The sequence below is a fragment of the Malaclemys terrapin genome, chromosome 1 (assembly GCF_027887155.1).
Source record: "Malaclemys terrapin pileata isolate rMalTer1 chromosome 1, rMalTer1.hap1, whole genome shotgun sequence".
Lineage (NCBI taxonomy): Eukaryota > Metazoa > Chordata > Testudines > Emydidae > Malaclemys > Malaclemys terrapin.
Window position 1 is genome coordinate 119,935,439 of NC_071505.1, and position 16,258 is coordinate 119,951,696.

Consider the following 16,258-nt stretch of genomic DNA (forward strand, 5'->3'; position numbering starts at 1 on the left):
AGGGCTCAGCTTCCACATCATTCTGGGGTTGTAAGCCAGGGACAAGTGCTCTTTCCCATTGCACGTGCTGTGGTTTGCAGTAATCAAAAGCCTTAGATGTGAGGTTGGCTTCCAGCTGTTCTGATAAGTAACTGGCTGGACAGGCTTCCCATATAATGGGGCATGCGGGCTATCTAGAATCATTGTTGAGTTCAGCCCTTTATGTAGGGCTGAGTTGGAAAGTTCTAATCCAGACTTTACAGAGGCATATCTAATTGCATACCACACGCAGATGTGTGGTGTGGAGAGAACCAAATTCTCAGAAAATGCCAACCAGAGGGGGAGAGCAGCTAAGCAGAATGCTCCTTGCTCTCTGGATACACTCTACAGAGAGTAGAGGGTATGTAAGGCTCCCCTGTGCAAAGTATATGTGAGAACCCAGAAACCAGGTGTAAAACATGGACAAAACAAGAGTTGGCGCAAACTCTTACCAATGGCGTTCTTTGACCCTAAGCTGTGACAGACTGCAAGGAAAGTGATGGGAAGTAAGAGCTGTCAGAGTTCAGCATTAGCTGTGCCTTCCCTCAGCAGCACAACAAGTACAGCTCTGAACCATGGTTGCTACCACAGAAGGTTAGATAACACAGTGATGGGTGTTATAAAGACCTCCTAGAGGGATAAATAGGTAGATAGCCAATGTCAGCATGGCTACTAGTTCTGCCCTGGTTATGTGGAGAGGCTGGAAGGTAGTCCTCAGTGGAAGTTTCTCATGCAGCTGGAGGGCATCCATTTGATTGGGGCCTTGAATCTTTATTGCCCTGTTGAGCCTGTAGATTAAGTGGGAACTCTATAGTTCCACTGCAGTCATAGAGCTCTAGCAGTAATTTACTTCCCTCTGTATTTGTTTTGCTGGAGAACAAGGGCAGGGTTAGAGATATGTTAGTGTTTTAAAAGGTCAAGTCAAGGATACATTGACAGTAGTCCAGTCTGGAGCTAAGTCTATTTTTAACTTTCCCTTGAAACCTTGATTTTAAATAGATTTGGCTAACAGACTAGGATACAAATTCAAAATCATCATACGATCAATCTAATCAATTCAGTGCTTTTCATAATTTCAGGCTTAACTCTGGTGTAACTAGCTGTGATCCGGTCTGGGGAAATGTGGATATTTTTTCAAATACAGAGGAAAAAGTAATACATGAACAAAATTAGATAAGTATTACAAATACTTGCACCCTTTTTATGGCATTATCATGCACTCCAGAACCTGAGCTTTGGACTACTGCCACGCACTGTACTTGTTTAGTTGTCATACTTAAAGTATGTAGTTTGAGATGTAAACTTTCTACCAGTATAAAAGTAAAGGATCAAACCCTACAGCTCTTCTTTATTGAATCCGTGATTCAGCATAGCACATAAGTATATGCTTAACTTTAAACATGTGCTTTTGTCAAACTGAAGTCAGTAGAATTTAAGCATGTGCTTACGTACCTAGTTGAAGAGGGATAGTTTGCTGAACAGGGGGCTTAGAAGTCCCATTACTCATACAAATGATCTCATTGATTATAAGGGGAAATTTAGTTATTACAGTCTGTTTACTCTCGTAGTAAGCACCATAGCATTGGTCCCAAAGTTTTAAAAATTATTCTACCGTTGGCAGTTCCAGACATATATGCTAGATGTATTTCCTCAGTCCTTCTCCCACCACTTTGACTCACTGCTATTTGTTAAGGAAGAAGATCTGAGTTGTTTTTTTTTAAATGAGAGATTCTAGTCTCTCTTTTTTCCGTGGGACTAACTTCTTCCCTCTTTTTAATCTCAAAGGCCTCTATCTTCCTCTCTCTTGTACCTTGGAAATATCTTTCCATGGTGGTGAAGATAGGAATCTGTTTCTGAATAAAGAGACAGCTCTGGTTAGACAAGGTCCCGAGAATAGCAACCTTGGGTCTTCCACCCTTCCAAAAAGGGAACAGTGGTTATTCATCTATGACCTCAGAACGTCCTCTAGTTGCTGGTCCTGTAAATGTGCAGGCAATCCCAGAGCACTGCCCTTGCAGTCGAGTGTGGCACTACAGGTGTGCCACAACTTAATTTCCCCAAGTGGAGCAGCAATAGCTATAAGTTTAACAGCCTAGGGCCAGGAGAAGTCAACACACATTAACTAAAGGCTATATCCCTCTTAATAAGGCTTCAGCCCAGGAATCATTACAACAAACAGGTCCTCATTCCAGGAATCACTACAATAATAATTTCATCAGGCCTCAGACTCAGGCTCCCAAATTTACTCTCCACACCCAAGTCTCTGCATCAGTTTAGGCTTGTATTCAGGGAGCAACTGCTCCTACTTAATGCAGCCTGCTTGGCTTCTCTACTGCACTCTGCCTGGTTTCTTCTCTCCCTGCTTCCTGTTCCTGTTAATATCACTGGTCGCGGGAGCAGCCAATGGGAGCTGCTTAGCCGGCACTCGGGGTGCGGACAGCGTGTGGAACCTCCCTGGCTGCCCATGCGCAGGGACCTGGTGGCCACTTCCAGGAGCCACAGGGAGCCTGCCTTAGCCCCGGGCCCCCACTGTGCCGCCGACTGGGCTTTTAACAGCCCAATCGGTGGTGCCAGCCGGAGCTGCCAGGGTCCCTTTTCAACCGGGCATGCCAGTCAAAAACCAGATGCCTGGCAACCCTAGCTTCTAGCTGGCAGACAGGCTGTCATTTACATCTCAGGCGTAAAATATTTCATCCAGAGGATCCAACTTACATGCCATACGCTCGAGGGCTTTTTTGAAATTTGTGCAAATAATGAATTCATAATGCCATTTTTAGCACTCCTAATGTCCATTTTCATTTACCTGGCATAATCTTCCTCTTTTAGGTTGTACAAACTAGTGTTTCCAGTGAAGCATCACCATTCCTCACAATGAGCGGCACTACCATGCCTGACCTCCTTTGACTATTACCCCATAACATCAACCCTGTTAATGCTATTAATATAAGGGGAGAGCTGTTAAGTCGTATACCTCATGATTGCTGTTGGATGCCCTTAAAAATCTACCATATAAAAATGTTCATTAGAGAATTTGGGCTGTGCAGAAGGGGACAGGTGGTGGTGGAGTCAGTGGACTAATACAGCAGCATTTTATCTCTACTGAGCTGTGTTCAAAACCTAAACTGTCTCATGACTGAAAATGAGTTTAGTGATTTCAGCACACAGCCCATTTGTGCACATCTCAGAACCACACATGCAATCTGACGTAGTTTGCCATTTTTTCATGGGACTCTCAGGGCTAGAAGAGCAGCAAGTGTTTTGCAGTACATTGACCAACCTGTGTGGGGAAGCTTACACAGTGCTCCCTAGGCGCCAACTCCATGGGTGCTCTGGGGCTGGAGCACCCACGGGGAAAACATGGTGGATGCTGAGCACCCACTGGCAGCCCCACTAGCAGAACCTTCCCCTCCACCCAGCACCTCCTGCCCACCGGCGGGCCCCGCAGATCAGCGCCTACCGCCTTCCGCGGATCAGCTGTTTGGCGGTGTCAGGAGGCGCCGGGGCGGGGGAGGAGTGAGGGCGTAGCATGCTCGGGGGAGGGGGTGGAACTGGTTGGAGAAGAGGTGGGGCAGGGACGGAGTGGGGGTGGGAAGAAGCAGGGCATGGTGGGGACTTGGGGGAAGGGGTGGAGTGGGGGCGGGGCTTGGGCAGAGCCGGGGGGAGCACCCCTCCGCAGATTAGAAACTCTGCGCCTATACAGTGCTCGCCAACCTTCTCTGTGTTCCAAGTGAGGGATATTAGTCCTTTACTTTAATAGGCATTAAACGACAATGATAGTTTTTAAAGTAATGTTCTAATTACACTTAACTGCATGAATTCAGTGATTATCCTATACAGGTATGTAATAAGGGCACAATAGGAAATTCCCTCCTACATGTCACTAATGTAGCTATTAAATGAAATCATTGGCTATACTAATTAGATTTTGCCTATTTGCCCTTTAAAAGAAAAAACAATGGATGAATTCAGCCATTCAAATGTGTACCTAACCTATTTTTCCCATATGTGAAATGTGCACATAAAAAGTTAGTTTAACTATTTCCTGAATACTAAACATCATTTACCATAACTTACAGCATAAATGAAACTGATCCTTCTTGTGAAGCAACCAGAAGGTATTATTTCCATTTGCAGTGTATTTGATCAGAATCATTTGCTTCCTCGGAATCTCCTTGAACCTCCATCTTTGTATTTTTCAGTCATTTCCTTGTTTCCTCACTACATTGGTGATAACTTTCTGGAAGATTAACTGGCAGTTTTGTTAAATGCAGTGGTTCCCAATCTTTTTTAGGCATATGCCAGTACACCTATTTAAATGCCTGCCCATGAGAGGCGCCAAGCCTTTCCTGCAAAGTGTTAAGTGCTCTCAACTTTCGTTGACATCACTGGGAGTTTAGGGCACTCAGCATCCTGCAGGATGGGGCCCACAGATGTCACGCTGTGATGCTGAAGCCTGCAGCCTCCCATTTGCTTGTATGTTCTGTAACCAGCAGTGAATCCTGTGCTGCTCCATATCCTAGTCTCACAGTTGCGCACACAGTAAATGCGGGGTGGATGGCAACATTAAGTGGAAGCTCATCATTAAGGGGCCAGTATTGTTCCTATTCAAGTCTCTTTGGAGATGTAGCCAAAAAATACTGTGACAGACCCAGACCAGTGGGGTACAGGAGTCTGGTAGAGGGCAAATATACTGGTCACTGGATGAGTAGTTTTCTGTTCCCTGAGTGACCAGAGCAGGGGCTGCACTAGAATAATCAGGAACCTGCTAGAACCAGTTAAGGCAGGCAGGCTAATTAGGACACCTGAAGCCAATTAAGAAGAAACTGCTATAAGCAATTAAGGCAGGCTATTCAGGTCACCTGGGCTTTAAAAAGGAGCTCACTTCAGTTTGTGGTGTGAGTGTGAGGAGCTGGGAGCAAGAGGCGCAAGGAGCTGAGAGTGAGAGGGTGTGCTGCTGGAGGACTGAGGAGCACAAGTGTTGTCAGACACCAGGAGGAAGGTGTTTGGAGGAGGCCATGGGGACGTAGCCCAGGGAGTTGTAGCTGTCATGCAGCTGTTACAGGAGGCACTATAGACAACTGCAGTCCACAGGGCCCTGGGCTGGAACCCGGAGTAGAGGGCGGGCCCGAATTCCCCCCCAAACCTCCCAATTGACCTGGACTGTGGGTTCTTCCAGAGGGGAAGGTCTCTGGGCTGTTCCCCAACCCACATGGTGAATCTCTGAGGCAAGAAAATCCGCCAATAAGCGCAGGACCCACCAAGACAGAGGAGGAACTTTGTCACAATACCTAGCACAAATGGCAGAAGTACTATACCAGTAGTTGCACACATACTTGTGGTTGGGAACCACTGTGTTATCTGATACCTGATAACCTAAGGAGAAATATTAACATAGTTGAGTAGATTTCTGGGTCTTCTACAAGTTATGGGATGATGCTGAATGCTTCTAACCAATATTTCTAACCAATACCATAGCGCCCTCTCTCTCTATAGCAAACCACAGACACCTACTGTGTTAAATTAATGGTAAGGATGTAATCTGAAGAAACATACATGAAGACAATGATAATTAAGATTGACATTTCATCACTCAGTTCACATCTGCTTGCCTAAGTATTGCAGAAGTCTCAGAAAGGTGGCTGATATCGCATAATCGTATCTGCCAGAATACATAAACAAAACAGTTAGAGTAAAGAGCAAAGTAGTCACATACTATATATTTCACTATATATTGAGGCACATTTCAAAGTATGCATTATATTTACTTAACAGGCCTTCTGAATTAGTACAGCGTTGTTCTACTTTAGTGTATAATTTCAATCCATTACAATGTTAACATGGCCCTACATATAAGAAAAATAGCATCTGCTGAAAAATTGTATTGCAAGCACATGGTAGTTTAAAATAACAAACATACTAAAAGACAATGAGGCAAATGGGTTGAAAACATCCATTTTATACACTATTTTCCAAGTAGCTGGTTTTGATGTTAGAAAACACTATTCCTCCCTGGTACATTTTCTATTCTTTTAATTTACTCATAATTTAACAATGGATGGAATGGTGGTTTTAGACATTTGTAATTTGCTATTGGACTTAAATTCCATATACCATCTCTGGCCCAGTAATAAGCCATTTAAATCAGTGTCTAAGTAGTACACCCTGGAACATAGACCTTTAACTTCAGGACAGAGAGTGGATGCTTCTCTGATGTAACCTCTTCCTTTAAAGCTTTTGTCTTTTCTTTTGTTACAGTTCCTTTTATAGTACCTTACCTTCACCTTCGTTCTTTTTTAATGCATATTGTTAACTCTGTTCATAAGACACTTCAAGATCATCTATTTTGGTGTTGTTTTAATTTTTCCAGTAGAAACAGATATTCTGTGGCTTATGCAGCACAGAAGCCTTGGCTGTTGAATGCTACAGTGGAGGAAAACATTATCTTTGGGAGTCCTTTTAACAAACAGAGGTAATTATCAATTTCCTTAGTGTTATGAAACCTAAGGGCTAGATTCCCTCCATGCCAGATGAGGAGGGGAGCAAAGAGGTGGAGAAAGAGGTGTAAAAGACCCTAAAGTCACTGAAGGGAGAGGACATAGGAGGCAATTACTGACATTTTCACTCCCAGGAGTGGACTGTAACAATGGGAACTGCTGAGGTATCGAGCTAGCAAGAAGTATAGGGAGGGTGGGTGGGGAAGAAAGGGAGGTAGAATGGGCTCTCAGCTTCTAAGTCCATTATTATATATTATTGTTCCTGGGTCTTGCATAGCAGGGAAATCACCCCTTGTAAGGGCCAGGGAGAATGACAGTTCCTGTTCTGAGGACACAGGAAGTGCTCCCTTTGTAAGTTTTTCTGGAGTTGGCTGGCCAAAGGCACATTGCAGCTTACGTGCTCCCACTGTGTACTGAGGAGATCAGGGAGGGATTGTGCCTCCATTGCTCCTCATAGGGGACTGCAGTTCAGCACTGCCCTCAATGTGGACCAGTGGGTGAAAGCCATAGTCTGGCTGTTAGGTGTAGAGGGTTCCTGCTTCAGAGAAGCGGCTGCTTATTCATCTGGGTCCCGAGAGAAAGTAGCTTAATGGTCTGAGGTTACTGCCACGTACGGGGACAGATTAAGCCAACTTTGAGGCACACCCAACCTGGATGCTCCCCACAGCCACCATCCCAGCAGTGAGTAGACATGGAGCAGTAGTGGGAAAAGCAACAGGACCTCTTCCCCCAACCAAGAAGAGGAAGGGTGGCCCCTCCCTGAACAGCAGGACTACTCTGCGCTGGCCGCAGGTCTGGGGCTTTCTCTTTGGCTCTAACTGGCTGTTGCTCCTTTTGCCTGTTGGGGGCTGTCTGCAGACTCAGAGCTTGTCTACACATACAGCATTGCAGTGGCGCAGCTGCACTGCTGTAGCACTTTGTGAAGATGCTACCTACGCTGGTGGGAGAGCTTCTCTGGTCGGCGTCAGTATTCCACCTCCCCAGGAGGTGGTAGCTATGTCAGCGGGAGAAGCTCTCCGGTCAATATAGAGTTGACTACACCAAGGGTTAGGTCGGTATAACTACGTTGCTCAGGTCGGTATAACTATGTCGCTCCTGAGCAATGCAGTTATACTGACATAAGTCTGTAACATAGACCAGGCCTTAGACAAATATCACGGCATCTGTTACACTTGGGGCCTATTCACAAGCTTTACTTGGAAACTGTGGAGACCAGAAGTGTTTTCTATTTTTGAAATTAAGCTGAGGTTCTGATGTCATCATATGACTCTGGAGCAGGGGACATAGGCATGGTCCTATTGCGTCCATGCCTTAATCCAGTCCTGGTCTAGTGGATATCAGAGCACCACATTACAAAACACCATACAATTTGATATTACTGTGCTGAAGACAGGCCTACCTGCTTTGTGCCTATCTCAAGTCAGTGATAATTGGGACTTCACTGGAAATACAGGGTACTGAAAGTCAAAACACAGCTCTTTTGTGCCTGGTTCTGACTACCCTTACCCAACACTTACTTTTTATGTTCATTTAAATAATCAACCAACAAATGTAGTGGGAAAAGTGACTTGATTTTAGGAAAACAAATTGCTAAATTCTAGGCATTTTTACTGGCAACACGCACTTTGCTTTAAGTTATTAAAAATAAATTATATTCCTTTCCTATGATATGCCACTCAATTCACTTGATAGCAATTAGTGATGGGCAGATCACACAAAATACAGATAAGCATCCACAAATTCAGGGACCAGAATCTCAGCTGATGTAAATTAGCTTAGCTTCATTGAAGTCACTAATAAAAATGGCTTTTTGTAAAGGCTTCGCTTGAGTTCCTTTTAAAGTTAGGTAAACTCTTTTGAACTTCACCAATAGATTAAGTCTGAGTTTTGGAAGGAGGTTTTTGTTTCATCCAGTTTGATTGTCTTTCCATAAGAATAATCGTTTTTTTTTTTTCTCTGCAGATACAAAGCTGTTACGGATGCATGCTCTCTGCAGCCGGACATTGACCTATTACCATTTGGCGATCAGACCGAAATTGGAGAAAGGGTAAATAAAGAGGTGGACGTTTGTATGACAGCCTGGTTTGTGTGATGGGTATCACATTTCTAGATTGTATTGAGCTGCAAGCCTGGTAAACATTCGTAATAGTTGTATTTATTAATATTTATTATAATTCCACATTAACTTATACGCCATCATAGATATTCATGAAACCTAGCAATCTAAGAATCCAGCTACTCTCATGCTAGTCAGCATTATCATGTACTCCCTGAGGCACCTTAGCCTAGAATCAAATCTTAGGTATCCAGGTATAAATCTGAGTAACTCTGTTGGCGTCCCAGACCAGAATCTGGCCCTGTGTGTTTATTCTTTCCGTAAGTGCCGTGGAGCCCCGGCATTCTTTTTATGATACATCATGGAAAATGAAGTCACTTAGGAGACTAATATTGTGCAGACTCAAGAAAAACAAGGGGAAGGATTCACTCCTGATATAACTCCACCGTCTTCATTTTACACTGTGATCCTGATTCTCATTTATACTGTGGCCGCTCTACACCACTCTGGAAGGGAAAGGGGGCTTTAAAATGGGTGTAAATGTAATTTATCCACAATCTAAGCCCCTTCACACGGCTAGAATGGGGCCAAGTGGCTCTTAGTGTAAACAAGAATGAAGTCCTGTGTCTACATTGTACTCAGGAGCACAGGAAAAAAGTCAAGATCTGTGCCACTGACCTTAATCCAGTGGGATTTTTGCTTCCAAGCTCTTATATTGATACTGTAAACTTAAATATTATTAAACTAATTGAAAAAAATCAGTTTTCCTATAAAACACCTTTTAAATATCTGCATCATGATTTTTATTTTTTAATTCTTTTAAATCTACCGGAGTAGAGGGGGTGGAGTGGAGAGGGGCTGTTGTCCCCTGCAGCTATTCAGAAGGCTCTTTTGATCACAGTCTTGCATGTTTTCCCAGCCAAAACCAGTCCTCCTCTGCTAGGAGAAGAACTTTATACATTCTAAGTTATTTGTGATGAGTTTATATGAAATTGCACTAATAATAACAGTTTCTTTCTCAGGAGGTTATACACTGACTGTATTCGTTTACCAACAGGACTAACCTTATATCCAACACTTTGAAAAATTCTAAGGAAACTTCTTTGGGTGGTTTAAAAAAAAACTTGCCATCTTTCAATGTCTTGTCATACACAAATCATTTTGTTTATTCAAAAGACACATTTTTATGACCTGTTATATTCACTAGGGGATTAACTTAAGTGGCGGCCAACGACAGAGAATCTGCGTAGCTCGAGCACTCTATCAAAACACCAACATCGTCTTCTTGGTACGATTTTTTTTAAAATACGAAGTATGCAAACTTCACAATAAAATGTTGCCCTTATATTTAGCTTTCCTACAGGGACCTATATTTAATTTTGAATCCAGAATGCAGAGACAGAAAAAAGAACAAATAAACAATGACCAGAAGCTGTAGCAGAACATATTAGGAGACTGGTGAAAGAGGGCCCTGTAGTTCAGTATAAAAAGATTGGGACAGGATTCTTATACCCATACTCACACTGAGTACCACACATCATCCCACTGAAATCAATGGGACTTTTTGAAGAGTCAGGGTATCACAATTTAGCCTTTTGTGGGGAATAAATGGACTTCGGGTTTAGCAATGGGATCCAGGGCCTTTCACGTCTCTGTTACTAGTCCCAATTCAATCTCTGCTACTAGTCCCAATTCAGTCTCTGCTGACGATTTCTGAAAGTCATCACACATGTGATGGCTGTTTGAGTCCTAAGCAAAATAAATTGGTGGACTCATCTTAGTTCTTAGAGGACAAGTGTTCACATAAAAAACTTGCCAACACAATTGTCATCCTTGCTGGTAGAGTCAGTGGAGAGAGGCTAAGGACTGGAGTCTGATCTACACTCTCTTCCTTACAGGTACTCTCTCCAGGTGGAAGTACAGATATATTAATGAGTCAGGTTTGGATCTGAATTTCCCCAAATTTGGGGGGAGGGTTCCAAATCTGTTGTTCCAGTTCAGGACCATCTCTAGTTTCCATGACTGTCAATCTGGGACCAGCACTAAATTGACTCAGAAATAGAACATAAGCATTTAACGGCCATACTGGGTCAGACCAAAGATCTATCCAGCCCAGTATCCTGTCTTCTGACAAAAACAACAAGGAGTCTGGTGGCACCTTAGAGACTAACAGATTTATTAGGGCATAAGCTTTCGTGAGTAAAAACCTCACTTCTTCGGATGCATCCGAAGAAGTGAGGTTTTTACTCACGAAAGCTTATGCCCTAATAAATCTGTTAGTCTCTAAGGTGCCACCAGACTCCTTGTTGTTTTTGTAGATACAGACTAACACGGCTACCCCCTGATACTTGTCTTCTGACAGTAGCCAATGCCAGGTGCCCCAGAGGGGAAACCAAAAAGTCACAAGGAGAATCTGAGTGATTTACTACAGGCTTAAGAGTAAAGGTTTGATCTTTCTTATTGTTTTCCACTTTTGCCCTCTCACTAAAGATGGTAAAGATTAGCATTGGGGCAATAGATAGCACTTTAGTAATTACAGCTGTTTGCTTTTTTAGAATAGGTTAAATATTTAAAAGAACAAAATAAATAAACTCTGGTACATACTGTGATGGGTTGCCCCCCTTTAAGGTGCCACCTAATGTACTGGGATACCACTGAGCCGGCCTCTTCCGCCAGGCTGGGCCCCCTTTTCCCTGTCTTGCTGAGCCAGGCTCTTAAACCTCCTCTAGCACACACACAGGCAGGACCACACCCAGCTGCAGAAAGACACAGACACTGAGATCAGCTCTAGGAAGACTCAGCTTAAGGGACTTGCCCCAGCACTCAGGTGCCCCCCTCCCTTGGAGTGTAGGCCCAAAGGTATATTGTCTTGTGCTGTATAGAAAAATCTGCACAGCCCAAGCTCAAAAAAATTTTCCCTGTCCCTCAGTGTGAAGAGATATATGCACAGCTTCTTGCCCTCCCTTCCCCCCCCCCATCCCCAGCAAGATATGAATTGCACAAACTGAGTAATGTTATAAACAAGAAATAAGTTTATTAACTACAAAAGACAGATTTTAAGTAATGATGAGGGATAGCAAACAGAACAAAACAGATTACTAAACAAATCAAACAAAACACGCAAACTAAGCTGGATTCACTAAAGAAACAGGTTACAAAATGGAATTTCTCACCCTAAATGTTGAATTAGGCAGGATGCAGAGTTTCTGTAGCTCAGAGTTCCAGTTATTTCTTCTTACAGACTAGAACCCTGTCTCAGTCTGGACTCATCCCTGCCTTTCCCTTCAGGTTAGTTTCTTGTCCCTTCAGGTTTTTTCAGCAGTCCTTATTGGGTAGGCAATGGAGGAGAGAACCCAGATCAACCCCCTTCCCAGCCCTTAAAAAGGATTTGTTGTTTTATCCCCACCCCCTACAGTGGAAAAGTACCAGCAGTGTCCAAGGGAGTATTTTTCATCAGGTGACGTTATCACCTGACTTTGTAGTGTCAAATGCAGCATCCCAGGAAGCACCTCGGGAAGGTGGGAGATTAGCATCATCAGAGTTCTATTGTCCTTCTTTAATGGGTCATTCAGGAGGATTGCCTGCTGTCTGGTGGGCGTTCCTCCCAAGTACACACGCAGTTGTAATTCTACATAGTCAATATTCCTAATTTTAGATACAGAAATGATACATGCATATAAATTGGATAATCACATTCAGTAAGTTATAACCTTTCCGATGATACCTTACATGAGGCATCTTGCATAAAGTATATCTTAGTTATGCCATATTCATATCATAACCATATTTCTATGAAGAATATGGGGTGTAATGTCACACCTACCCCTCTGCCCCAATTTTTCTTTTATCCAATTGCAGGATGATCCATTCTCTGCACTGGACATTCACTTAAGTGATCACTTGATGCAGGAAGGTATCTTGAAGTTCCTCCAGGAAGACAAAAGAACACTTATTCTGGTGACACATAAATTACAATATCTGCCACATGCGGACTGGGTAAGAGGGAGCCACCACTTGCCAGTTTGTCACATTGTAAGGACTATGGTCACCTCCATGGGCCCTTGGTGGGGATATAGTTGAAGGCAGATCTATAGTGCTTAAAAGATTGTTCTGCTAAGAGCCATCCCACCATCTGCTCTTGAAGTGGGCATGGAGCGCCTACCCCTATATTCCACTTGTAGGTCTGAACACTGACTGGTATGGAGTAAAAAGCATTTTATTTGAACTTTACTTCCATTTAACCATGGACAAGTAATTGGCACACAGCTTATCAATCAGAGCTGCTTACGATCTTTGATTGAAATGTGCTATACAAACAATTATTCTATTGTTATTAATTATACCTTGTCCTCTTTCTTTATGTCCACAAATAACTACTTCCTATAATAGTTTCATTGTAAGATATATGTTGACAAAATAACTTTTAAAAGCTATTGATAAAATGTGCAGCCATTGGGTACAATGAACACTGAAATTAGCCCAGTTTTGAGTTAGAGCTCATTCACATTGAGATCTGCTGCATAGTCCCAAATGCAGTGATTATATCACGTTGTTGAGTAGACCTATTGATAATCCTTCTTTCTAGATCATAGCTATGAAGGATGGTTATGTGCTCAGAGAAGGGACATTGAAGGACATCCAGACCAAAGATGTTGAACTGTATGAGCACTGGAAAACTCTGATGAATCGCCAAGACCAAGAATTAGAAAAGGTAATGACAGTGGGACCAGGGTGCATTGTAGCAAAGTATTGCATCTTGAATGTTGATCCATGTTTGATGGATTTAGGGTGAAATTCTCCTCTCAGGTTGATTGATGGGTAGAATTCTGCACATCAGTAGACCTCGTGGGAGGATTTTGAGCTCAGTGACTTGGTCGTCTGGGCTCTTCAAGGAGACCAGAAACACAGGCTTCTGTGTTACCTCTCTGCCTTAGTAAGAGAGAGCTTTGCTGGAGCTTAAACTGTGTCAGCTCCCTGCCATACCAGTCTGTCCACCTCACCAGCAAACTCCTCAAGGTTTGGCCAGTCTAATCCTTGCTTTGCAGGTAACATTTAGTGAACCCCAGTTCCCGAGTTCCCCAGAGATGTCTCCTTGCAGTGTCCAGTGCTCTCAGTGGACTCTCACACAAATTATTAAGTCTGCTGTCTCCAAAGAGACACTACACACACACTAACATGTTAACCCAGCTGAGGACACATTCTTCACCTTAATACACAGCACTGAGATGTTTATAGTAAAAGTAAGCATACATTTATTAATAAAGCGCATAGATTTAAGTGATACTAAGCAAGAGTAATAGAGACAGAAATGGTTACAAATAAAACGGAAGTAAAACATGCTTTCTAGAGTCTCAAATTTAACAGATTACAATACTGTTCTGAGGCAATTTCATAGCATCTTCAACCTATATGGCTGAAGGATCCGCCTTTCACAGATTTCAAGAGCGCTGCCCTCTTTTGTCCCTTAAGTGATAAAAGGTTCTCTCCCCTTCTTTTTATAGTCCACTAAACCTTTGAAATATATTCTTTTGAAGTATATCCCCAGGTAATGTTTTCTCCCCTGCTGCTTGTGCTCCAGGAAGCTGATGCCATCCTGTCTTCCTCATTCTCCCCTCAATTTGCTTTTCTGGTGGATTCAGATGCAAATGAGCTTCCATAGAATCATAGAATCATAGAATATCAGGGTTGGAAGGGACCTCAAGAGGTCATCTAGTCCAACCCCCTGCTCAAAGCAGGACCAATTCCCAGCTAAATCATCCCAGCCAGGGCTTTGTCAAGCCGGGCCTTAAAAACCTCCAAGGAAGGAGACTCCACCACCTCCCTAGGTAATTCCATTGTCTCTGGCATCACCTTTCTTAGACTAAAATGATGGCACTCACAGTAGGTTGGGCTCTCAAGTTAATGTAATGTTACAGGATATGGAAACTGACCAAACTACTTTGGAAAGAAAAACTCTCAGAAGAGCAATGTACCCAAGAGAATCCAAAGCACAACTGGAGGATGAGGATGAAGGTACATTATATCTTTTCACACTGGGTAGACTATAAACATGCATCATTCACATGTATCCACATTCTTAATATATTGCTACATTTTCTTGGCAACAAGATATAAAGATGTTGATGACATTTACTCCTTTGGGCAATAAGAGTAAAAGTCCAATACTTTGAGCTATTTAGAATTAGAGCTGTTGAATGGATTCTTCATGGAGTTTTGCAAACAATGTGCAGGAATAAGGCTAGAGGAGAGCTAGTTAGAGATTTACTATGCAGCATTTTCTGGAGATAGTAAGAGAGAAATGGAAAAAAAAAGATATTGAGAAATTCTGGGCCAGAGCCTCAGCTAGTGATGTAGCTCAATGGAAGTCATTGATGTTATGCAGTTTTACACCAGCTGAGAATCTAGCCTTCTAGCTCCAATTATGTCACATAGTTATGAATGCCCCCACCGATTCTGCCTATTGAGATACCCCCACCATGGGCTCCTTTGACATAGCCTGTAGTTATTTGCACATCCTTTTAAAGAAGAACATGATTTTTTTTAAATTAGAGATGGAGCCTAGGCTGCTATTTTTAAATCTGGATCTGTCTAGGTATTTGTGGCCCCGACAGCCAAGTTACGTTTTTGTTTCCACAAATTTCTACATTTTTGGAGGCAGGAATCCAAATCAGAATCACGTGTAAAGTTACCTGCGGGGTTATAGGCTACTGGCAACAGGACCTATCAAGAACACTCCTGGCTGGGATGTTGGGGAGCCCCTCAGGGGAATATTCAGTTCTGGCAGCCAGTGAGATGGTGCCAGAGAGATAAAGGGATTAACTGAATGCTTCATAAACTTAGTGGAATACTGATTTACTCCAAGGACTCTCACTGACTGGCAGAGTTATTGACTGGATTGACTATCTAATTAATAAGTTCTGTTTGTGGGGCTGTAGACTGTTTCATCTGGCTATGCTACTTGAGGGATATAGGGTATTTTCCAAGGCTCATGATGACAGAATGACTTGGTGGTTTAGTGATACCTTCCACTGCTTTTCTCCAGAGGTTGAACATGCACTTCTTTAACATGTACAGTCTCCAGTAGTCTTGAGGGCAGAAAACCCCAGGTCTTCCCACACTTCTAGTTCTGGGATATAGCAGTAATGCCATGTCAGTAGGCCAGTCCTGTAACTTGGGTACAGATATCGTCTTCCTTCAGTAAGTTAAAAAGAATAGGGATTGAAGGCCCTGCGGGAACATGACTATACATGCCAACAGAACACCAGCATCCAACAACTCCAAAATTCTTAGACAAAACACTTGGTTAAGGTGGTAAAATACATATCAATAACTTCAAGGGTAACATTTAACAGGACATTGTGCTCTAGTTCCTTATTATCTTGGTTCTGACAGTCACTCATTTTGTGATCTTGGGAAAGTATTTAAACTCTTTGTACCTCAGCACACATGAAATTTCAACTTCAGATCAATTAGTGACTCTCCATAATATTCAGAATTACTAAAGTACTTTGGAGACTGTCAGTTCAGGGCTGTCAAGTCAAAGGAAAGTTCTGTCAGAAGACTCCAGGTCTACGTTCCCCTCAAGTGTGCACAGTAGTACTGTGAGCTTCAATACTCTTGTTGCATCTCAGAGTTAAATCTCCACAATGCAATATTTTCACAGCAGCATATTGTGATACATAAGCATGTT

At 42.8% G+C, this 16,258-nt stretch overlaps 1 protein-coding gene across 3 annotated transcripts in view; it reads left to right on the forward strand.

Moving 5' to 3' along the window:
* The window catches only part of ABCC9 (ATP binding cassette subfamily C member 9), a 117,174-nt gene that overhangs the window by 61,248 nt on the left and 39,668 nt on the right, over window positions 1-16,258 (forward strand). For 2 of the 3 annotated variants that reach the window (XM_054036842.1, XM_054036832.1), the window contains exons 19-25: window positions 4,095-4,133; window positions 6,386-6,487; window positions 8,475-8,559; window positions 9,776-9,856; window positions 12,427-12,564; window positions 13,154-13,279; window positions 14,484-14,580. In XM_054036842.1, coding sequence (XP_053892817.1) covers window positions 4,095-4,133; window positions 6,386-6,487; window positions 8,475-8,559; window positions 9,776-9,856; window positions 12,427-12,564; window positions 13,154-13,279; window positions 14,484-14,580 — 668 coding nt within the window. The remainder of the gene's footprint in view (window positions 1-4,094; window positions 4,134-6,385; window positions 6,488-8,474; window positions 8,560-9,775; window positions 9,857-12,426; window positions 12,565-13,153; window positions 13,280-14,483; window positions 14,581-16,258) is intronic. The other variant, XM_054036849.1, reaches the window with a different exon arrangement.